Genomic DNA, 24,918 nt, shown 5'->3' on the forward strand with positions numbered 1-24,918 from the left:
ACTGCTTCAATTCAAGGAACCCAGTTTAAGGCAAGAGTTTCTCCTCGATTTTTGATCGTAACTTTATCGCGAATCGAGTCTGTTTTCAGTCGAATTATGACTATTCTTTAAGCTCGGCACACTACGAGTGTCCAACGAAAGATTTCTTTAATTACGCAAACAGCCTGAAAATGTTAACAAACGAATCCGCGAAAAAAGAAAAACAAATTCATGACATAATATTATCAAACCAGGTGTACCAACTGGTCTCCTTGAAAAACCGACCAAGATTATCTGGACTCAGCCTTTGATTTTCACTGTTAATCTAATCGTCCAAAATCATTTATTGTATTTGAAGTTTTAAAGAGCGGTTTATTGAAATATACGTTCGTCTTACACTGTGTCTGCGACGCCAAAGATTTAACCAAGATTTCCACCACCGTCCACTGTAGTATTCACTTCTTTTTTCTGTGTTTTAATTATGATAATGATGAATTGATTTTTGACCACTAAAAGCTTTCAAGGACTTTATTACAATAATCGACGCAATAACCTCGTCATAACAACACCAATGTTAAACATTGTGGTGCATGCAATACGCAATGGGAGAATTCTTCTATTTCTGTCTAGTTTCTGTCCGAGTCTGATTCGTTTTACGCCATTAGTTCAACCGCTCGAAGAACTCGAAAAAACGTTTTTTACAAGTAAGAAAGCTAGCTGCCACAAGAGTGCAACATTTTAAAATTAACGTCGGAGCAAGTCACCGCGTCCATTGTAAACCATTTTTGGTCTATTAAATTTTTTTCTTGAGAAATGTTTGTATTGAAGAAATAGAGAACGTGCTCGCGTGCTGTGCGCAGTTATAAAGCACGCGGCGATTGGGCCGACTGAACACGGAGAAGTGTTTGCAAAACATGTCTTCTTATTATCCTTCAAAATAATCCGGGAACTAACAATCTATGAGCTCTTTAAAAAAAACAGCAGTCCTCGTTCATGAGAAATTCAACCATCGCCAGCTCATCTCAGGTTAAATTCGTTGTATGTTGCGATGTTTGAAACGAAATTCCTGTGGGTTGAACACCTTGACTGAAACAGAGTCTAAAAAAAACGATGGTTGGTGCGATCACGTGACATCATTCGACTTGACGCAATCCTGAATTTATAAATATATCAGTGACGATCTAATACGGTGGCCCACAAGGGTTAAACACAAACCAGAGTTATGTTGAATGAGTGCAGAAAACATGTGTAGATCATTTGAAAGGTATATAATAGTTGTTTTTTCGGTGACCGCGTATAAGATAAACTTTGTTATGATTCGATGTAATTGGATATAATTCAAATCGATTATTAATTAATTTGATGTATAATAATATGGTAGTTGGCGTTGATGTTGTTTTTGTAGTAGATGATGATGATGATGATGATGATGGTGGTGGTGGTGATGTCGATGATGATAGTCGTAGTTGTATATAAAGTTTCCAAACACTATTAATAAATTAGAATTCGCATAACGGTGAACAGTACGATACGGTAAAGCTATTGCTGTACGGCATTCTTTGCACCAATCACACCACGCGATACCCTACTGCTTGCAAAACCACACAATATACACAGCGCCACCACGATCACGGCACGGCACGGAACCTCAACGTACCGTAGTTTTCACTCTGATAAAATTTGCCTCGACTAGTAATTCATATCGTGGTTCAGATCACAGCGGACAAGAGCACAGTGATCGTTTTCCATAGCAACACAATACAAGGTGCGATGCTATCGTGCGTGCGATGTCAAGACCTAGAATTAACTGCACTGATTTACCTTGACATTAACTGACGACGCTTATGATATCACTGCAATAGCCTGAGCTGTCGTGACCTGAACTCAACGGTGTGTCGCACTAAAAATTAGCCGTACCTCGAAAGTGCGCATCTTTAAAGCATATTCCCTTAACTTGTTTGGATCCTGTGAGAAATATTTACTTGAGTTCGTCTTCTGGTTGGCAGACCACTTCACCAGCAAATCTAATTTCAGTTTTTCCCCCAGGTTTTCAAACAGCTTGCTTTACTACGCGTTTAATTCTTGAGGGCAGCAGCGTCGAACTAGCGATAAAATTCAAAAAGGTGAGTCAAACAAATTGTATTGAATCTAGTGTGTGTCGTGCCTGGAGGCTTGTTATAGACTAGTAGGTAAATGCATCAAATTCTATGCAGTTCAGTCATTCAGCCCCTATGCTATATATGCCCTTTCTTAGAAACAGATCTTTTCGTTCTTCGAGTGTGAATGAGCCGAGTTTCAAAAAAGGAAAATAGGGATTGAATGAGATTATTTTTGCTAAGTATATTGCATTATATGCGCACATTCGCTATAATCTCATTTATGGGGTTTAACAACTCAATTCTCGTTCAGTCAATGCTTAATGATAGCATTTTTACAGTGTAGTATTCAAATATAGGTTGTAGCAAAAATTCTACAACTGCGTCACTTGTTCAAAAATATGAATTTCAAGAAGCAAGGCAGTTGATACGAAACAGGGTCGAAGAGTTAATCCAAAACTTGCGCCATCATCATATTCGAAACACATCTAGACTCGTGCTGTTTTGTTTCATTTTGATCTTAAGTGTATTTCCATGCTTCTAATTGACCATCATAAAATGGTTGTCCAATTTGTAAAAACTTCAAATATACTTCTCAGCGTTAATTTGTTGATTACAGCCTTCTCGACATTTGCCGAAGATAAGTTGAATTATTACTGAAACCTCCCTGGTTTAATGTATCGTGCTCATTACTTTAAACAAAGGGTTGTCAATTGGTTATTATGTCTGACAGATTACCAAATCTTCAGTCGCATCGAACTTTAACAAGTTGCACAAACAGTTCAATAGATCTTTAAAAAAAAGGACTTCAATACTTTCAACTAGATATTTACTTCAGTCCAAAGTAAACTTCTTTATGCATGTGGCTTATGCTTCAGTGATTATTTGGGAAAGAATGTACAAGTATAGCTGGTGTATAGTGAATATGGTAGACATTGTAAAAGGCGTGGTAACCTCATCCTAGCATTTGTCTTGCTCTTTCCGCTCAAGTTCCAGCGTCATTTGAGTAATCAGTACAGTAACAGCCTGACCGCACTGGTTAATCACTAATCACTAAAGCACAGATAGATTACAGTAAGAATGAGCCAAGGAAGTTAAAGTATTGGACGTTGAAAGTTAAAAAATGACAGAGTCACGACTTGAAGGAAGTCCTTCACCAACAGGATGGGGTTTGACGTAAAATGCAGTTATCATTCATTTATACATTAAAGTAAAAAATAACCGTTCCTGTGAACGGAAATCATAGACAATACACCAAGAAGTATCCTGCTGTATGTAAGTACACCGAATCATGAACGGAAAACCGCTATAAAGACGCCTTGTCAGTCAGCAAGGCGAAACGGGGAAATGAGCCACCCTTCTCATTAACAGTCAAGATTGCAATTCCGGGTTCATTTTTTTGGTGTCCTTTTCTTTTGTCCTTGAAAAGTTTGTGGGTTTCTGACTAAGAAACTCATGATCGATAAAAGATATGGAGCCGGAAACTAGAGCTATAGATAATGGTTGGTTGAAAGCTTTTGAAAAGCATTCTTTTGCCTGACCATGCATTGATATCTTATCACACATCTTCTTTTTACTTAATTGAATTCACTGATTCTCTTAGAGTAGACGGAGACTATAACAGGTCCTTCAAACCGAGTGACAAGTTTTTTGAACTACTGAGTTAGAATTCAATAAAGTTGATTTTTGCGGAGGGAGAAGTAGAGAAACCGAAGCTCAGAAGAGAACTTATAACGAGCAACTCTAACACGATAGCAGGTCAAGGGATTGAACCCTTGGACAGCTCGCTGATAGGCGGGGCATTAGCAGTGCACACCATCCGTGATTCCCAAATATTTTCAGTTATCTCCAGACACTTTTGTTTTGGTTTTGAAAAAGATTGGTTTTAACTTCCTCGAATGTTTTTTAAAGGAAAACTATTCTTTAAGAATGATTGATCAGTCAAAAAATGTGGCTAGAAAAATTAACTTTGCTATGAAGTTCATTGACGCAAACCCAGTTGTCAGTAACGTTAACTTAGCTGGAAGTGTTTGCTATCTCAAGAAGTGCATCCTATGTGAACACTAGTGGTTCAAAGAAGGCGAGAATTTTATCTGACTTCGCCTTCCGACATTGCTTTGGTAAACGACTCCTGACATACATCTCGCAAAACATTGGATGAAAATTCCTGACACGTGCGCTTCTGTCATTGTTGGTATGGCTCAATTGTTTTACAGATTTTGAATGGCAAGGGCGGTTTGACGAGAAAGGGAGGGAGGGAGGGAAAGCACCTCAAAGAAAGCAATCAGTTACTGCTCTGACCGAAGGGACAATGAATTGCTAAAGAATTGATATACTCAAGCAAAACTAATAGACTGATTAGCATAATTTTAGAGCATATAAAACCGGTGTTATTTGGTTCCTCGAGTGGGAAGGGCCTTCAACAATGGCAACGTTTCCTTGGCAAGACAATTCCATTGATAAAATGAAATGCAAACTGACCCAAAACTTTTAACCGGTTTTAAAAAATGGGCTGCTGATAGCTGGAGACTCCTTTTACGAATTGTGGACACTCCTGTGAAAAAGATATGGATCGGAATATATCATTTTAAAATGCTACGACCTTACGTTTTCAGTTCCTTTGGCAAGGGAAGGAATTCCTAAATATTATTTAATTAGGGCAATTAAAAACTTTTAAATTTGATTTTGTAAAACACCGGATTTTGTAGCCGGAATCCGGTGAAGCGAGAGCCCTGATCGGAATCGATCATGATACTGATTCAAGCAAATTTTCAGGTTGAGATGCCTTCATCGTGTTGTTGTTTAACAAAATCTTTCAAGCATATGTGGACTCTTCCGTTTTTAAGCATCCGCCGCCTTTGAACAGCTAAATGTGCCTAAAAAATCCATGGACTTTCCATTGTTTGCAGCTATTTTTAACCCTAAAACATTTAGTATTCATGAAACGTTGACGGCGTCATGTCAGTAAAATTAAATGTTTTGGAATAATTGTCCTAAGCAATTGAAAACCTTCCTTTTGGCGTGTTAAAACAACGTTGTAATATCGTTCAAAAGAGTTAACAAAAACTTGGTACACAAAATGTCATGGAATTGTCAAAAAGCTGAACAAACTGCGCCTTTTCGTAAATACGCTTAGATTATTTACATTCCTCGGATCGCGTTGTTTTCTCGCAGGATTCCTTATGAGCTGTGTTAAAGTGAAGGCCTTTTGGAGTTCACTTAGAAGTTTTAGTTTAGGGACAAAAAAGTAAATTTGAATAAAAAGGAGAATATGCGTGAGGGGAAAGTAGGACTAAATGCTGAAACAAAGGCCGTTAATCTCGATGAAGGGAGCCTGAAATGTCGGCATCTTTTGACTAGCTCGTAGGATATTGCTCATCGTAATAGTGCTCAAATCCACTCGACCAGAAACCAGTACGATGTCACTTTAAATTTTCAATCTAACCTTAGGGCTATTTATTTCTGCCCTCCCGAGTCTTAAACACGAGCAAAAAATCAAAAGGAGACGCGAGAAGTCATGTTTTTGATCAACAACATGTCGTCGTTCAAGACACTAGACTTACACAATTAGACCGAGTTGACTGATTACCGGAAGCAATATTGATTATCAAGAATCTAAATGGTTTGATTATTCTCTTACATAGCTTAAATACAATATTACATTTGCTCTGTTATTCTTAGAACCTTAAACAGTCACCAAAAGATATACGAGTCTATTAGTAGATCACAAAGTCTAAACACAATCAGCGTTTCGATGGATGAAAATCAAAGGTAAAGTCCTTCAATTTTTTTGGTTCATCAAGGGTTCGAAGTTTATTTTCAGTCAGTTTTAGAATTTTTCCTGTTTACCAAACTTTCTTAAAATGCTTATCAAACTATTTCTAAATTTCTGATAAGGCATAGCTCGATCGGAGCTGTTCTGGGACATTCCGACTTCATTTTTCCAAACGCCAAATTTGGTGCATTTTGTCTTTTTTCTCTCTTTTTTTCTCCGTTTAATGTTGAATTCGAGACCCTATTCCTAACCCTTCAACTACAGTCTGCGATTGAAGATATCGGTATATCCAATCTCGGAAGTCGACAAAGATGAAACGTCGGAAGTTATTTAAGAAATTTAGAATCTAACAAGATCATCTCGTTGGACCTTTAGTAGCTTGCTAACCTTTAGACACCATCATACGACATCACCATCATTCTGTAATGACGGTGAGTCTCAACCTTGACATAAGCTAAATCAGAGTACAGTCTGACACTTTGTACATGTATCAAATAGCTTGTTTGCTTTGCTAGATCGTGCTGGCCATCTCAAGCTAAAAGCAAGCATTCGATAAAGCAAACAACTGCCTTCGACAAGTGTCACCCGAATCACCGAATTATAAACACGGTTTTTGGAATCATAGTGAGACTCGTTGAAATGCTAAGCACAGGGGGCATACCTAGGTTTCCAACCTTTGTGTTTAGAGCAACAAGTTTGATTAGTAAGAATCTAAGGACAGGAAAAGATCACAATGACAGGAAGAACGACTAAGCTCCTTATGTATCTTGTGGAAAAAGTCCAGAATGATCATTATGCTAATCTGTCGGCAAGAAAACAAATCCCGTTGTCTGACTCTTTCTTTTCACTAGAATAGGGACCGGAAGTTGTGCTTAGTAGACTCGTCTGCATCTACCAATATGGCTTTTTACTAAAACACTCATTTTGAATTAGGCTTCTAAAGTTTCGTGCTGAAGTGCCACGAAAATCTGGCGTTTTTGCTTCAAATTTCTCAAGTGTTTCTCGATTAGTTTTGGATTTTAAATTGATTTAAGTGGATTTGCATTTTTAAAGTATGTACGAAGTGTGTGGATAGTGTGCGACGAATGTGTGTGCTGTGATTTGTGTAGGTAGGTGGGTGGGTGTCATCATCTGTCAATCTTGTTTTTAAAAGATCAGTTACTGTGTGTGTGTCTGTGTATTGCTTCAACTGATGACACGCATCGAGAGACGTGTGTAGACCTTCAGTGAATGGATGGGTTTATGACGTCACAATCAGTTCACAAATAATGCTAAGAGAATAATGATTCCATAGAGGGGGCGGTGAAAGGCTGGTAATTTCTTCACTCTAAACCTTTTTGTCCACAAACACACAACATTGTCACCACTGCAAGTGTGGCCAAGTGAAATCCAAGCTTTGGCAGTTCCGTATCATCTGCAGTTCGTAGATCGACCTTCAGGTTTATCGCTGCCCAGTGTATTATATGTGCCGAGTGTATTGTATCATGTCTCAATGATTTGAGGCTGCCGGAAACATTCCTCCATTTCCTGCGTGTCTTTGAAACCATTTTGTGAACACGGAACTCTTGATTTTCATAACGAAACCAAACTGGGCTGTGTTAAAAAAAAGACTGTTGATCTACTTGCCTAACTCTTGGTAACGGGCGTCTAGGTAGGAATGGAAGTCTTCCAGTAACATGATGCTCTCGAAGTTCACACTAGTGCTAAATATAAACTCTATTTTGATTAACGTAACGTTAATTGATGAAAGCTTTATTCGTATACACTGGTTTGCTCAACATTCTCTTTCCTTTGCTTTCTAGTGATGCAGTCGCCGATTGGCCGTAGCCGGGGAACAGATGAAGCAATTTAAGGATCAGTGGCAGTGGATCGTTCATGGACATTGTTATTGAGGATTTAATGTTTCATTAAGAACTCTTTGGATAGGAGATCAAATGTTACATGGCGTTAGAAGCTAGAGTGACATTACATGAGAATCCTTTTGGAAATCTTGTTGTATGGGAGAAAAGAAGCCCAAATTCGATTTCAAGACATCGAAATCGTTCGACTGAAGCACTTAAAACTGTTGATACGATTGTGATTAAAAACGATGATGGCAAGGATAACTATCATACGGACTACTGCGTGCTCGCGGCCGCAACGAAAGAACCAAGTTCACAACACAGTCGAATAAAACCTGTTCTGCTTAGCGACCGTGACAGGCAGACTAATTTCTCAACTTCGAGTTATAATACTTTCGCTAAATCACACACGAGTGGGCCTGTTTACATTCAGCAAAGCACTACAGTAAGTCGGAATGTTAGCTCCATAGCTGGACCAACCAGGACTGAACCAGCTTATGCTCCAGCCAATAACAAACACAACGAAGACGAGGACATCAAACTTTTCTGCTGCGGTCGAAGCGTGGATTCGATAATCGATTACGCAACGTGTATGTGTTGTGTTAAAGGAGCAATTTATCACTGTACTAAGGACACGTACGAAGAGGGGAACCTTGCAGAGGATCCTTGCGTATGCGATCGGGATCCTACTTCTCGAGCTTGTATCTCAAGATGGGCGTGCATGACCCTATGCTCGTTCTTCCTACCATGTGTATTATGTTATATACCGGCGAAAGGTTGCGTCCAGGTTTGTACATGCTATAAACGACATAGAACTGCTAGTGTTAGGAGACAAAGAGGCCGAATTAAAGGTCCTCATTGATTAGGAATTGATCAACACTGATCGGTTATGCCTTGCTTTTAAATTATAATACGACTTGGTTCATATTGATACCTCGATCTCAGAAACATTTACAATCAAATGCAGACTTTATTTATACGGTACTCATTGTAAATATTAAATTTGTTGAAAGATGACATTGAAAATGAGTTGTACTAGTGATTCTCTTGCGGGGGTTTTAGGACCTTGTTCGGTGAGGGGTTTCAATTGTGGGTTATAATGGAGGATGTTGAGTGTTTAGGAGGTCAACCTTGGAAGGAAAGCCGTCGTCCAGTTATCTAAAACACTGCACGTTTAGGAAGTTGCAACCCTCTAATCCTCAAACTCATAACGGCGTGTGTCTTGTCAAGCGGAAATGCCGTTCGATCACACGACTGCTTGACTTCCATCGAGTACTTTCTATGTTTTCAAGACCCTCTGAACATGGGATTCATCTTGCGTCTATACTTACTCCAATGTGTGTTTACAGTCTGATAGACAAAACATCAAAACATCGTCATAGCAGGTTAATGCTATCTTCAGTCGTTGCTAATAAATAAACATGCTTGCTACTAAACCCTTGCTTAAAAAGAGGCCAACTTAGATAGTCCAACCTGGAGTTTACATCAATTATACTCCCTGCGAACTGGATTATTTTCCAAAACATGTAGCAGAGTCACTTGTAAGTACCTTTTAAAATTCCTATTGCCCCAATGAATTTTTAATTATTTATAGTTTTTTTAGACAATGATAATACATGCAGATTGGCTGAATTGAAGAAAAAAGGCTTCATATTTAATATTGAAAAACTAAACACGATCCCTTATAGACTTATTTTGGTATTGCATCATAAGAGTTTTAACGAGAATATGATAGCTTATGATTGTAACATATTCACCTATTTCCTAATAGACAGTAGGTACCTTTCTTAACAGTTTGCAATGAAATGAGATTAAATTACTTAAAGGATTCTTTAGTGTACATGGGTTTTGGTTTTTGGGTGATTTCCTTGGGATTGAGATGGCAGCTTTGCTCTTAGACATTGGTACTGACAGTAACCTAAATCAGATGAAGAAGATTATTTAAACTCCAGTAAATGGCAAGAATACTGAGTCACTACATGATATATATATTTTAGTGTTTTGGTTTTGTTGTTCAATTTCTGTTGCTGGTACTGTCACTATTGTCTAGTTGTTTGTGTGTTTTTGTTCATTTCTTGAACAACCCTTGACTCTCACCTGCTCTTTCAGTTGCCTTTCTTTAGACTATGCAAGAACTACCTGTCTGTCTATCTGTCTGCGTATAAACCCCCTCAAAACACCCACACGCTGTCACCTTAACCTTCATTCACGACACAAAACTTATGTGCAGGTCCAATCATCTATTAATGAGTATTTTACTCCCTTTTCTTCATAAACATCTCGTAAGTAGCCGTGGGCATCTTTGGTATCGAAAAGAAGACCCGTCTATTTGTGCCATGTTTGTGGTATTGTTTTATTTTTACCTACAAATAAACTGCCTTTTGAAAAATTGGCTCACCCGTAAAGTTTTTGTATTCATCTCTTTCCCATCTATTTATGCCATCTTTGAAGTTGGTTCTTAGTCTCTCCCATCCTATTTCCATGTATCCTTCCTTATTCATTGCTCCATTCAGTCGCTCAGACGTTGTGAAATCAGTGGGTTTTTTTGCTCATTGCTCTCTTGCATCCCCTTTTTTTTTAATGCATTCTAATGGGTGCTGCTCGACTTTCTCATCCCATTTTTCCTTTTTCTATTCTTCAAACCATTCAATCTATTTTCCTTCGTGGTACTGCTTATTTTTCACACCCTTAGATCCTTCCATTCATTTATTTCCCATTTCCATAATATGAATCACCCACTTCGGTGCAACCAGCTTCTCCCATCCGTTTCCCATCTATCCTTCAATCAAATCCTCATCTTTTTAATCTTCTAAGCTCACATTCATCACTTGCCTACTCTTTCTTCCATGCACCTATTTATGGAAGCAATTGACCAAACTACTTAGTTTAATAAGAAAAGAACATCTTATCACTTCCCCCTTAGCGTCCCTTGGTTAAACGATACACCAGCAAGAACCATTTGCCTGACCGTGCATGTATCTTAGATTAACACTTCGTCAATATTATTATTACAATCTTTGCTCGCTAAACTTTCATTCTGTAACAAGGGAAGAGCCTGTAAATCATGGACATCCGGTATAAGCGTCATGTCTTTCGTCTCCTCATGCGTGATCATAGATATTCCTCCGGAACAATTACATGCTATCAAAAGACAGAAAATTCGTTTCAGATGCTATTAATCCGGGGGAATGAATTTTATTTAGATGATCCTTAGAGTGATAGAAATACCCTTCAGAGCTGACTATGACACTGAGAAGTTTTGAGCGTTGATATTTTACTGGTTCATTTCTGCACCAAGATTGGACGTGAACAAAACATGTGCGGTTTTTAAAAAGGCTTTTAAGCCCAACCATGACAGATCAGCCATTGGGTCAAGTGAAATTCGACTACTCTTAAAATGAATGACTGCAAGGTTGACCTTCACACGGGAAACCAGTACCTTCAAACGATTACCAAAAGTGAAAATGATTTGTTAAAATAAAGACATAAGCAATCCAATATGTAGTACTTTCAACCTTTGGTCTTGCTTACTTGGGTTTCTCAGTTATGAGGTGTGATTCCAACGTGATAACAACGCGTCTGCTCTTGTATGTTATTCTTTTCGCTTTCCACCCATTCTTTCAACGATTTTCTTCAATACTATGCAACACCAGGCTGGCAATCTAAACAAAAGGACAATGTGGTAGGTCTTGCACAGGATATTCAGAAGAATGAGAAAATTCTTGTTCTTTAAAGATTAAAGACTGACGGAGGCTTAACGTCTAGGCCTAGAGGGGAAAACTTCATCGACAAACTCTCGGAATATTTAGAATTTTTTTGGGCACTTTTGAATATTTAAGATATTTGTTCAGGCTATCAAATGACGCATATGGGAAAGCAGAGAACGATATAGATCTCCCTTTTGTTTTCTCTTTTTCCCTGTCTTTATTTTCATTATTTCATGTTTTTTTCTCTCTACTACTCAGTCTCTTTGGATATCCCTTTAATGAACCTTTCCTTCGTCCCATATATGCGCATGACAAGAGGGTTAGAATCATTCAATTCGAATATCATTGAAGTACGCAAATTAAACGTTTACAAAACAATTTTGTATCCCATACCATGTGGGATCCAGCCGTAATATGAGCATGCGCAATGCTAAGTAAAATTACTGGAAGAAAAGAACGAAATGAAAAGCTAGCGGGTTTGCTTCCAACCCTGCATGCAAAGAACGCGCAAGTTCTTTGAGGACTGACCACAATTTTTCGTGCGTATTGACTTCTAATATTTAGATCAGTAATTTACTTGCTGTAATTCGCATTAGAATCACAACGAGACGATGAATAGCCGATTGACAGCTTGCTGGGAACCTGTTAAAGCTAAAATCAACAATAACAAGCAACGTCGCAAAACACCAGACATACTGTTGCATCTATTTTGTAATCTTAGACCTTTCAGAGGATTCGTTCATTGGTAAATTTTGGCGTGAATTCAAGAATCTATACTTGAAAAATTCTTTAGATTACAATGCGTTATTCCCTATTTCAAATGGGTTTTCATAAGTGTCCGATTTACTAATTTGGGTAGCCTGTGGTTCATGACAGAAACATCCTAAGTTGCCTTGGAATTTTAATCCCCATGAGCATCCCTTAATCTGACATTTTCAACTAATGGCTTTCAATTTTTCCAATTAACTGTGCTACAAAGGTATATTTGATCAGCCAATGCGCGTTGAGAAAGGGCAGTCTTGAAATGACAACAAAACTAACCAATTAACGTCTCGTAAGTTACCAACTATCAACGTTTTAACCGTTGTTGGCAATGGACGTTGGTTGGGATGCAGTCAACTCCTGTCTTGAAATGATAAACAAGAATCCTTGACTAAAAGCGCAATCTCTTTTTTGAAATATTACAAATTCATCATGAGTAGAGCCGAGTTTATTATGGGTGAATTTTGTTAATAATATGATTATCAGAAAAAATGTGTTTGTGTTGTTAAAAAGGGATGCAAAAAGGGCTGATAGGGAAGTCCGTCATGAAAGACTAAATCATTCCTCTAAAACCACGAAATGAACATTAAAGAATATCAGGAACTTCCTTTCTCACGGCTCAGCGCTCACTCTTTGATCATGACCATTCTACCGCGTGTCCGGCACAAACCAAAAATAAACCTCGAATGTTCGTTCTTAACTGACTACCAGCTAAGTGGAAACCTAATGCGCGTTAAAGTTGACTCAATAAACGTGCCTTTTGTTTATGTGTTTGGATAATTAGCGTTAACGCCCGTTGTTTCACCGAGCTTTGCAATCGCTTCAGAAAAAAAAGCACAAGAGAACAACTGAAAAATGATTTGAAATTGACTAAGTTGACCTATCGTGGAAATTGATTAAAGTAGCTAACCACAAAGGGAGCCTAGGAATGTTTATTGTATTTTTTTCTTTTCTGTTTTGAGTGTTTTTGTTTAGGCCTGACAACATAAGGTTTTGTTGTTCGTACCTATGTTAACTAGTTGAACTTGGCAGTCACGGCTGAATTCCAGTAGGAAATTTACTCATTTCCTGTTATTCTAGCTTTGCTTTTTCCTAATTACCTTTTCGCAAGCCATTATAATAAATCACGGAGTTCTAAAAACATCCGTTTTAATAGCATGTGCACCCTCGACCAGAACTTCTCAGTCCTACTTTGGTAGAACCCAGTTGATCTTTGTGCTTCGTTTTCTGTGATAACCCACGAGGTCAAAGAAATTGAGTGAGTGAGTTCTTATCGTGTCTTTCCTCGCTTGTTATGGCAAAAGCTGTGTTATTTTCAGTGGACAAAGAATGATAATAGCTATGCTTTAAGCACTTGAATGTATTCTTATGTATAATTTCTTAATATTATATCCATCCAAAGACTTTTATCAGAAAATGTTACATCGACCAACGCGAAAAGCCGAGGCATCATATATGCTATCAAGTCAGTAAGTCTGTTTTGACTCAGTATTGATTCCGAGAGTCTTGTGCACTCGAAACATAGTTTTCTGAAGAGCTCCCCTTTATCTCCTGCATTCTTGAGAAAAACAATGTTTCCAGAAAGGAAACACGTGGGATGGACATGCCTTTGATCATTGCCCACTCATTGAGCTAGTTAAACATAAAATGAAAATCAAAGACAAACCGACCAAGGTCGAAAGTTTTAAGTTTATGTACATAATGAGCGATGTAAAGGTTTTGTGGAGGTGACCGATCAAGATTTTATTTGAAGTTACAGAACCAAGTTAGAAGAATCAGCTTAGAAAAATGTAAAAAGATGTACTAGAATAGAAACGAAAATGAATGGTTCAGACTAGGGAATGAAAAGACCCCTTGCATGTGAAGTTAAAGGAGCTCAATCTGGAGGACAAAACAAAAGAATTACAATCTCATGAGAATTGGAAACCTATTGTTTTGCCCTCCAAATTTAGCTGCATTCTGAAGTGCCGCAAGGGGTCTATAGATGAGAAGCTACAGTGAACGGTAGGAAGGGCGAAGAAAAAAAAATGCAGTAATTCAAATTATACTGAGGAAAAAATCTATATAAAGAAAATAAAGTTATGGGAAAAGGAAAAATTAATAAAGCAAACGAAGGAAACGAATGCATAAATAAATGAATAAACGAGAAAAATTAATGGTTGAGGATGAAATAATAAAGAAGAAGACAAAAGAGAAATGATTATAAGGAACGAAGAAACACAGAAATCATCATAAGAGAAATAAATAAAAGGAAAATGAAAACTGGTCAGAAAAGTAGAAGCAGAGAAGACCTTAACATACAGTTAGTATCATGAGAAATCACTGGCGCTTGACTAAACTCTTAGGTAGCAGAGTGAAATAACGCTCCTAAATTAGGTTCATAATGACAAAAGGCGAGAAAAGAAAAGTACTGACTATCATCTCTTAAATTACCTTTTCAATGAAAGAGAACCAAACAGCAGAAATGTTGTACTCAAAAATTTCAATAGTACAAGGAACAAGATTTCACCGAGAACAATTAGACTGAACGTTAAGCCGCATCAGTAAAATAAATAGGAGCGTAAAATGCATGCACGACTGGGAAGATAACTCCAGGTTTAAATAAACTGGCAGAGTTGGCAGGCTATTTGTGGAATAAACAACTATTATATCTCTGCTGAATAAGAGTATTTGATACTAGTTCGGGCCAGAATAACACCTAGTAATACTCTAGCGGTTTCTTGATTCATCTTAGTATATAAAACACGAAGACTTTGCTAGTATATTTTTGATGAATTATCCGAAATAAAATACAAAAATCTTTCCATTCTCTTCAAAGAGCTACAGTTATTCTCTCTCTTGGTCCATAAACAAGCTGTATTTTAGGAAACAATTTATATCTTTTGCTGCACGTTTCGTTGATCTTCAGTTTATGGGTGCGCCTGATTTTATGTCGTCTGTCGCTCAGCTTGCTTGCATGCTTCCCATTGCGAGTAGCTTCGTTTTCGGTGGAATTCGCATATCACTCGCATATCGCCCTCCAGCCAGGAGTATAACTACGACTTTCTTTGCCCAAACGTATTTCTCTGCTTTCTTCTCTTTATCCTGTGACGCCGCGAGAAGCCGCGCGCCCTTCCACGATAATTTCTTTTTCGTGGCCTGTTGGTCTTCAAGTAGTCCCTCGGTAGGAACTGTCGGTACAATCTACGCATGGAGCTCAAAGGACCTGGCACAACGCGTCCATTTTTGTTTAAAGCTAGGAACCATTTTGGGTATTTCACAGACTCATATACCCGGTACCCTGTTGAAGTTTCTCGTTCTTTGAATATACACTTTTTTCTCTTTTCTTTGCCTCCAGTTTTCTGTTGAAAAAATATCAAGAGGTTAAACAAGTCGAGAGAAATTTTCGTAAGGCCTTCTTTACATGAAGGTTGAGTGACCCTGGGCGTAAGGATAGCGTATATCCCCTCCCCTCCCCAGTAAGGGGAACAACAAAAAAGAGTCACACCCCTAAACTCAACTCACCCTGCCATTATGTAACCTCCCTAACACGAGAACAGCCTTTTTTCAAATCTATTTTGAAAACCGCATAGCTTAGAGAATATTAAATTTGCGCAAGGTTTACTTGAGCACTGACGATTTATATTTCCGTAAATCATGAATAAGTGCGGAGTAAAGATTAATTGACCAAATCGACTTGGGCATTATAATGTTTTCCTATTTTTAAAACACGTGTCATTAAGTTCTCTGTTTAACAGTTGCGCATGTGAAGACACACGGATATGGATAGCAACTCAAACCCAGAATCCTATTCTCTAGGGAATGACACGTGGTCTAAAGTGGAAAAACATTACACCCATAGTGGATTTGGTCTCATAAACCACATGATTGATCATCTCATACCATTAGGTATATGATTCTGTTAAAGTTCTAATGCTATCAGTAGGCTAAACTATTCAAGTCATGAGCTATACAATTGCAAGAAAACTCGAATTATATAACTCCCGGGATATATCTTTAAGATATCAGGATTGAAGCAATCTGGCTTAGTTCCAGCCCAAAAACGTACACACATACAAATACACACTTTATTTTCGGTAGGTCAAAATTACAGTAACTGGTTTTCAAACTTAATGTAGTTGATGTGCGCATGAGCGCATCTATAGGTGTTTTTTTCTTAAGTGCTAGCCATCCCCAGCCACTGGCGGGTCACCCGCGGAGAGAAGAGACCTTAGAAACTTAATGATCTGCAATACTCACGACGTGAAATGGCCAATACATTATTAGAGAACAAAACACGCTCCGTGTGGTTAACCACTGGAGACAGCCTTGCTGTCCAAAGTCTTAACCACAAAATAACTAATTACTTATTGTTCAACCCCATATGATGCATCTGGTTATCATCTTAACCAACCATTCACATCTCTACGTACATTGAAATTCATTGAGAAGAATTCGAATTATTTTTAGAATGAGGTGAGTTATGTTGTGGGGGGTGGGAAGCGGCGGCTAGAGGTGAATAAGAGTGAAGTTCATTTAAGGGCACTAGTACGCAACTCCGTGCTCTATACTCTAGGCCACTCTACTGAAGTCCGCGCAAGATGCCGAACCTTTAATTTCTTATCACATTGATCCTAAACTACTTATTGTGATATAAAGTTCGCGTACGGTGGAGGGACGACCACTTCAGCCATCGCAATGCATGCCTTTGGTGTCCCTTAGGAGTAGGTACCAAGGTACATACAAAGTTCGTTACAGAGCGAAGGGCGAGCGGGTTGATGGCTAGCGTCCCGTCAGTATCATGGCTACTATCTAGATACAAGGCTCGCGAAAGATTGGCGAGTGAGCCCCTCCTTATTGTGATGAGAAGTTTGTATGTATCACCAGGGCTGATATTATTATTAAGTAAAGGCAAGATACAAGATCATGTTTGAGGGGCGGACACGTTTTCCTATATATGCTGACAATAGCTTTCATTGACATGGCTTATATAATACACCCATTACAAAAAAGTTTGTTTGGGCCTAAGGCCGGATGAGCGATAAGCAATAAGTCATTCCAAGATGAAGAATTTTGGACATACATGAACACGAATAAAAGATGCCTTAAAAATGGTTTTGTCGACTACAAACAAGACTGTCCCAGCAATAGACCCCTTGCATGTGACGTCAAGGCAGCTCAATTTGGGGGTCAAAAACAAAAGAATTTCAATCTCCTGAGAATTGGAAACCTATTGTTATTTCCTCCGAATTGGTGCACTCCGACGTACTGCAAGGGGTAAATTCTTGGATCTTAGAATGACCTATCTCCTATTGCGTATCGCATTGGCTCCGACAACCCATTTTTGAGATCTTAGTTTGTGTAAGATAGACGAGCAAGGGATAATTCCTTTAGGTTGATAGGATACCTCTCATCGCGAAAGCCTATAACGTCGAATCAGACTATGCAATTTACTTACGCCTGTCATGCATAGAGAAATATTACGCATACATACCGGTATGTTTGAAATGTGCATGCGCTAGCGTTTTCATTTTACAGAACCAAACTTTTGCCTTAAAAAAACTAAAACGTTGTGGAGCAAAATGTCGAGAGTTTTGAAGTGCGCACACAGTAAACATGCATTGTGCACACAATAGATGCAGCCCTAGTTATCGTGTAGTGCATTTTCAACAAGAGCCAAACTTATATCACACAACTCATTGAGTGATCAAAGTGCGCAGCAGGGGACATTCTTCAGTTACGTATTACATGTATACAATAGACACAAACCTAAGTATCGTGTATTGCACTTTCTACAGAGCACATATGCGCCACATCAGATAAACAGTTCAGATTGACTGAAGTGCGCAAATAGTGAACTTTATCTAGTTACGTATGAAATGCATACAAATAGATACAACCCTAAATATCTTGTATTGCACTTTCTACAGGACACATGTGCCACATGAGACAACCAGTAGAGATTTACTTGAGTGCGCACACAATTCGGAACGTTCTCCAGTTACGTATAACATGTATACAATAGGTACAACCCTAAATATCGTGTATTGCATTTTCTACAGGGCACATGCGCCACATCAGACAACCAGTTGAGATTAACTGAAGTGTGCACGCATTGAAGAGTTTTGATTTATGAACAATAAGACTAATACAACATGTAGTATCGATATCATTAGACTGCGTATCGTACGATTGTTGCGTTACTACTAACCTTACGCCCAACGAGCTTGCCATTCTTGTTCATGCACAGATATCGATTGGTCTTGGCTCCGAATATTTTAACTCGACCAAAAGTGTCTGACAAAACTCTTAGATTTGCTGCAACGAAAAAATAGTTTTATTAGTTTTAAATGTATCGTTCATATAACTGTAACAACAACCTTTAAACTGCATAAGAAATATAAAAAAAACCTATAAAGAAGTAAAGTACTACTATAGAATATATTTTGAAAGAAAACAGAGCATACTCAGGGCACGGCACGTACGTTATGTAATAATAAAAACAATCCTAGCAGGTGTTCGTTCCTTTAAATAGGATGTCTCAACAATAAACAAGATACATTCACACCATGGTTTATCACTCTTAAATACGCAAACAACACAACACAAAACATAACCACACACTTTGAAGTGTGCCTGCGCACTTACTTATTTCACACATTAAGATTAATCCTCAGAAATGTATCCGCAACGGTCCATTTGACTCTGCATAGTGCGTATCGCTCAGGTGTTTTGCAGCATGTATTATAACGTGTAAAGTTAAGTCCACATGGTTTATAAATACACCGAAGCGTAATTATGATGCCAGAATAAACAGCGCGCACTTACAAGGAAGCAATGACGACCAAACATAGTCTTTACTTTGATATTTACACACAGTTGGAAGCAGCGCGCACAAATACTTTGGTAAACACCTGTACAGGGATATATGATGGAATAAAAATATTAACCGCGCTCGAACTAGTACAACTACTACGAGAAGCAGCCAATGAGAAACGTGGTGCATGAACGAAGATCGAGAGTGTTTTGGTATTAAAGTCAAATCCCCCACTCCCCTCCCCCCCCCAAAAAAAATCCTGAAAATTATGCTGTTTATATTGAAGAATACGATAAAATTCACCAATCAAACTTTTTACCTCTGAATTTACATAACTTTTATCTATTTTAATTTATCAAAGCTTTGTGCGCTGTTTTTTCTATTATTTCTGGGATGTTACAGTCATTGACATAGTGATGATTTATTGCTATCATTAAATTTAAGTAAGGTAATGTTTTATCAATAACATTCATTATTTGTACATAAAACTCATTAATCAAAGTCACGACTTGATTCCATAATCAAAAACACCAAAATTTACGCCTATTTTTATCGATATCATATTATATTGTTTCTTTTCGGGCCAGAGGCTTTAACTATCTCCCCGTCCCATTTTTTACATCCTGATTCCACTACTACGAGAGGATTCCTTTCGCTGGTCTAATTAACCCCTTGAAACCTTCAAATTCTAACTAACTCTGAAACAACCTCTGGGCTACGTCAGGGCACGACCGACTAACTTACAGATCGAACCTTGAAACAACCTCTTGGCTGATCTAAGTCAGGGCACGGTTAACTCACAGATAGAACCCTGAAACGACCTCTGGGCTGATCTAAGTTAGGGCACGACCGACTAACTTACAGATCGAACCTTGAAACAACCTCTTGGCTGATCTAAGTCAGGGCACGGTTAACTCACAGATAGAACCCTCAAACGACCTCTGGCCTGATCTAAGTTAAGGCACGACCGACTAACTTACAGATCGAACCTTGAAACAACCTCTGGGCTGATCTAAGTCAGGGCACGGTTAACTCACAGATCGAACCCTGAAACGACCTCTGGGCTGATCTAAGTCAGAGCATGGCTAACTTACAGATCGAACCTTGAAACAACCTCTGGGCTGATCTAAATCAGGGCACGGCTAACTCACAGATCAAACCCTGAAACAACCTCTGAGCTGATCTAAGTCAGGGCACGGGCAACTTAACCGTTGGAACCTTGAAACAACCGATGGGCTGATCAACGTCGAGCGCGGCTAATTCACAAATCGAATTAGAATTAGATTTTGCGGTGGGGGACCCTCGAATCAAGGGAGAGACCTAACGAAGTCTACTCACATGTGGTGGCGAGTCCAGGGATCCAACACGAGACCCTAGAGGTGAGAGGTGAGTATACTACCGTTACGCTACCCTTCATTCTATAACACCATCATCTTATGACTCTTAAAGAAGTTAAAACATTTAAATGAGTAATGATTGTGCTTTTAGTAATATCAAGATATCAAGAAGTAATAAGAGGTATAGACTTGGACTGCAAAATTGAAGGTTTGAATACAAAAGTTGTGTACGTGAAACAAGAGGAAGAAATAGAAAGAATCCGGAGAAAATCCCTCGAAGCACGAGATAAAAACAGTATAAAAATGCATATCTATTCAACGCTACTCTTGCTTACAAATAGCCGAAAAGTTTGTTCAGAAACCAATTCAACCGAGCAATTTTGAAGCAGCGCAAGGAAAACGATACTTCTGATTTGCGCAACTTTGAGAGCATCAATCGAGATCAAAGAAAAAATTCTGGAGTACCAATCTTATCACAAAAGACATAAAATATAAATGAATATCTATTGCTTATGATTTGCGCAAACTTTGAGAGGAGGTCCAAGATGCAGTAAGCACATGTAGAAATGGTTGACGTTGTTCAAAAATAGAAATACTATACAACATGAGGAAGAAATACAGTTTCTGCATGGCGCAGTCGAGTCCTGTGGTTCAATCCAAACAACACTTACGTCGCGATAACCTTCTTGACATTACTTATCCGAGTCAATATGGATTAAGTGATACATGAGCAAGATAATACTTTAGCCTTATCATAAATAACCTGTTATTTTGTGCGTCTCTTGTTTTGTTAATCTTTCATGATGTATATTTTGAAAACGTTTCAGCTTACGCCAGCATTTAGGGCGTGTAGCGGCTATCTCTTAGATTGAATGCCAAGATCTTCGATGATAAAACTTTGAGCCAAAAGAATATTGCTTCAAAAACTTTCAATTTGTACCGAAGAATGAAGTTACCCTCTGAATTGGAATTTATCGTGTTAGGTTTTGCGGAAGGAGAAAACTGGAGAACTTGAAGAAAAACCCTTGAATCAAGGGAGATGACCCAATGTGCTTTTACACTTCTAGGAGAGAAGCGTTTGTCTTTACATTGACGTACACGCGTATTAGAGAATAAAGAAGCCAACATGCATAGAAATGTATCGTAAGTAACGCGAGGTTTCCCGCGCAACGGCTGTGATGAAAAAATTAACTCTTTTCTCATGCTGTTAAATTGTAATAATCAGTGATTATGATGACTACAGTAATTGTGCAAATCCTTATCGTCAGCACCTGTAACCTTTTACCCTTCTCAGAAAAAACGAACCCATTAAAGTAATGATTAAAACAGCTGGTTGTAGCGCGTCTTGTTTCGTATACGACTCATAATACTGGAAATGCAGTATACTAAATCATAGCTTTGATATTTTCCAAGATTGTACCTTCAAATCTAAAGTGAAGAATAACCAATTCTTTTGAAAGATTTATTGGGAAATTATCGCAGTTTAGATAGCGGAAAAGTTGTTTTGACAACAAAAACCGCACACGGATGACTGAGCTAGACTGCTCACAGTTTAATAGTCTGGTCCAACTCATTAAAAAGCAGTACCATACTTTGCCAAGGCCACCCTGTTCGCCTCGAGGCGTGGTGGTCACCTAAGCTGATTCTAATCTTGTTCTCATGGAGTTCGAGATACCTATAGAACTTAAGGTTATCGCGATAACTGCCAACAACGATTAAAACACTTAATGTTGCGAGACAGCTTTTTGTGGTAAATCATGGCGCAGATATTTTGCGAGTCTAAAATGGCTTGCGTTGGTTTTAACCAATCAGTAGCGAGATAATGGACACCAAATAATCACATTCTGTTCTGGAATAAGTTGACTGAAGTCACTCGGTAACAATAAGAGAGGTCCATTGATGCATTTATAAGATTTATAAGATTCTTCTTTGAAATAAGTGCAATCCTCATTCTAATAGAGGGATCTCGACTTACAATAATTTCGTTAAATCTAAACTCACTAACTAACATAACGTAAAAGTGAAAAAAAATTGCTTGCCGTTTTATGAGAGCAACTGAAGCCGCGACGTTTTTGGCTCAAGCTCAAAAACATAATCGAATGGCAGTACGTCAAAAAGACAGCAGAAAAATCAACCAAAAACAAGAAAAAGAAAACCTTTTTTCTCTTCGGAACTAAGAAATTCAATACTTTCCGTTTTTGCTTCCGTTAACGTTAAGGTATCATGCAGTTTCTGAGCTTCAGGCGAGATATTCTGCTCTTCAAAGCGTCCAAGTCACCGTTTCTAAATATCGTGATAAACTGAGAACTCCGTGTCAAAGGTACGACAATCAATCATTGTGTTGATAAGGTAGTCATTAAAAATCATCTGATTCTTCAACTCGGCTGGGAATGATTTGTACCCGGGCAAACAATCACTGCATGAAAAGGTGTCCTTACTGACGGAAACTTTTTGAGAATCCAATCGTATTTTCCTTCCTGTGTGGGATGTTTAGAGAAAATTAAACGATTGTCCAAGAACTACTTCTCCAGACTTGCTGTGCAAAAAATGGAGTCATTTTCGTCTTCCATTAATTATACTTTTAGGACGTAAAGCTTACACTAAGTGTAATGTTTTTCAAAATATATTTGAGCAAATTCTTAATCTTAACTGAAGAGAGTTTCGTACGATATCGAAGTCTTCACAAGCTAGTCTTTTACAACAGATGTTTGGCAGGTTTCATCCAGTTTGATGATATGATATACTTCTCAAGAAAGACATTGCGAACCCAATTACGTTACTAATGTCATCCCTTGCTTCGTGGAACAACAATCTTAAGCTGTTAACGAATTCTTTGCATTCAGCATTAATGAGAGCCATTAGCATGGCACCGTGTTATCTTGCTTAAACGAGGCCTTCATAGCACGCGATCAAACCTGCTTATAAAATACGACATGGCTTTCTATGAAGTTCACGCCAAACAGCGCGAGGCGAGCGTAAACACGAAGTATCAAAACTGCGCAAACACCTCTAACTCAACATTTATTGTAGGCTTCAGAGATCTACCCTTAGTAAGTCGTTACAGAAAAAATCACGTAGCTATTTTAAAATCCTAGTTACTCACTCACCGAATTCAGATCCCTCCTTGCCCAAACCGTTCACAGTTCCATTGATGATCTGCAGGTGTTTTCCTGAAGCTTTGGAATACAATCGAGTTTGTTTGTGGAATGGGATGCTGTCATAGTCAGTCTTTATCTTTTGTTTAGTGTAATGCCAGTCAAAGCCATAATGAATCTGCCAACAAAAAGCCATGCGTCAGTCATTTATAACGGAGAAAAAGATGGAATACAGAGTCGAATTAATGATAAAATAAATAAGCTTACACTGTTCAGGTTTGGCTTCTTTGTAGCAGTTTCTAAAGTATACCTGCATTGTTGAGAAGAATTGAAATTATTAATTAACTAAACGATGAATGAAAAAATCCGAAGTAATGAAGAAAATCCTTAAAGACAACAGACACGAGGCCAAGACAAACTTACATAAACATGGTGGCTGCCACCACGCAAATCATAGCGTAGAAATTCATGGTGAAGTTGAACTTGATAGTTGTCAGGCTTCTTGTCTTCAAGGCTTGAAATCAACTGCAGAACAACTGTCTATGTAGAAAGAAATCGTGGTCCTTTTTGGCTGCAACCACTGTCTTATATATCAGTGGTTGGTTGTGTGGGAGGTAGTACGGGATGGTTTGTTCTCATGGCGGGTTTAGACGTAATAAAACGGTATGTGTCATCCTTCATGTCGAGCCGGTTGGTTTGTGGGTCGTTCCAGCTCGAGTTACACGGTTTCCCACTATGCGAAACAGTATCTGCCCTTGATTAACACGTTTAATACCTTCACATGCCGCAAAAAAGACTCTAATACTACAAAAACACACCAAAAACTCATCACGGTCATCAACAACACATATTTACCCAAAGACTCGCGAAAAAAATCCCACTTGTGGATAACAATAAATCCACTTGCAAAACGGGCGATGATTGTTTCAAGTTTAATTCGGCTGACTGTTTTGTTTTTTCTTCGCAATTATCTTAGGAAATAACAGTATGTATTTCATGACTTCCGATGTCAGATTGTGGAGTCAGAGCGCAATCGGATACTATTCGGCCAGTACATCCTTCTCTGCGTTAAAAATAAAGACGATTGTGAAAAACTTAGCACAGATTATCGAGGTATTTTGCTATAATCACTTTGTTCTTTAGCTACGAAATCCAGAATTACAACTGGGTTCTTCCTCATTCTTAGTTCCAGGGGTCTGGGAAATTTTCGGAAGCGCCAAAAATTATGGCCTCCTATCGTCCTCAGAACGGCTTTTTTGAGTTATTAGTATAATTAATACGGGAAAAAGGCCCATCTCATGAAGTAAGAAGATCAAATTTTAATCTAGATTATAAGGCTTACTAGTAGCTAATGCTTTCAAGAAAAGATTTTGAGACGTTAGGGATAATTACTTAATTCTCGAGACCGTTTTTACAACAAACGTTGGACGTGCGCCGATGTCTCGCAGCGAAGGTCTACAGCAATTCAACTACGAACACAAGCTTGATTTGCAAAACAAATTCTCAGATATAACCGCCGCCTATTTCTCC

The 24,918-nt window shown here is 38.4% G+C and overlaps 2 protein-coding genes and 1 long non-coding RNA gene across 3 annotated transcripts; 1 reads left to right on the forward strand and 2 right to left on the reverse strand.

Moving 5' to 3' along the window:
• Positions 1-493: 493 nt before the first annotated feature.
• On the reverse strand, positions 494-6,972 carry LOC116292102 (uncharacterized). Its single transcript, XR_004196637.2, has 2 exons — positions 6,238-6,972; positions 494-2,081 (listed from the first exon to the last, which is right to left on the reverse strand). It is a non-coding gene; the product is annotated as an uncharacterized LOC116292102 (long non-coding RNA).
• Positions 6,973-7,180: 208 nt separating this feature from the next.
• Positions 7,181-9,127, forward strand: LOC116292067 (uncharacterized). Its single transcript, XM_031699309.2, has 2 exons — positions 7,181-7,501; positions 7,653-9,127. Exon 2 carries the CDS (start codon positions 7,792-7,794, stop codon positions 8,551-8,553), a length of 762 nt encoding a protein of 253 aa, XP_031555169.1. The 5' UTR covers positions 7,181-7,501; positions 7,653-7,791; the 3' UTR covers positions 8,554-9,127.
• Positions 9,128-14,292: 5,165 nt separating this feature from the next.
• On the reverse strand, positions 14,293-24,175 carry LOC116292076 (fibroblast growth factor 8b). The gene is made up of 5 exons (XM_031699342.2): positions 23,812-24,175; positions 23,656-23,698; positions 23,401-23,566; positions 18,351-18,457; positions 14,293-15,501 (listed from the first exon to the last, which is right to left on the reverse strand). Exons 1-5 carry the CDS (start codon positions 23,856-23,858, stop codon positions 15,196-15,198), a joined length of 669 nt encoding a protein of 222 aa, XP_031555202.2. The 5' UTR covers positions 23,859-24,175; the 3' UTR covers positions 14,293-15,195.
• Positions 24,176-24,918: the final 743 nt, after the last annotated feature.

The sequence above is a fragment of the Actinia tenebrosa genome, unplaced genomic scaffold, assembly GCF_029948245.1.
Source record: "Actinia tenebrosa isolate PJP-AT-01 unplaced genomic scaffold, QUT_ActTen_1.0 PGA_scaffold0__85_contigs__length_37466705, whole genome shotgun sequence".
NCBI classification, from domain to species: Eukaryota; Metazoa; Cnidaria; class Anthozoa; order Actiniaria; family Actiniidae; genus Actinia; species Actinia tenebrosa.

Excerpts from the sequence above, each read along its gene's own strand:
- LOC116292067 (XM_031699309.2), top strand. The coding sequence starts at position 7,792 with ATGGCGTTAGAAGCTAGAGTGACATTACATGAGAATCCTTTTGGAAAT.
- LOC116292076 (XM_031699342.2), bottom strand. The coding sequence starts at position 23,858 with ATGAATTTCTACGCTATGATTTGCGTGGTGGCAGCCACCATGTTTAT. Across the intron at positions 23,567-23,655 it reads AGAAGCCAAACCTGAACAGT|ATTCATTATGGCTTTGACTG; the intron begins GTAAGCTTATTT and ends TTTTGTTGGCAG. Across the intron at positions 15,502-18,350 it reads GCAAGCTCGTTGGGCGTAAG|AAAACTGGAGGCAAAGAAAA; the intron begins GTTAGTAGTAAC and ends TTTTTTCAACAG.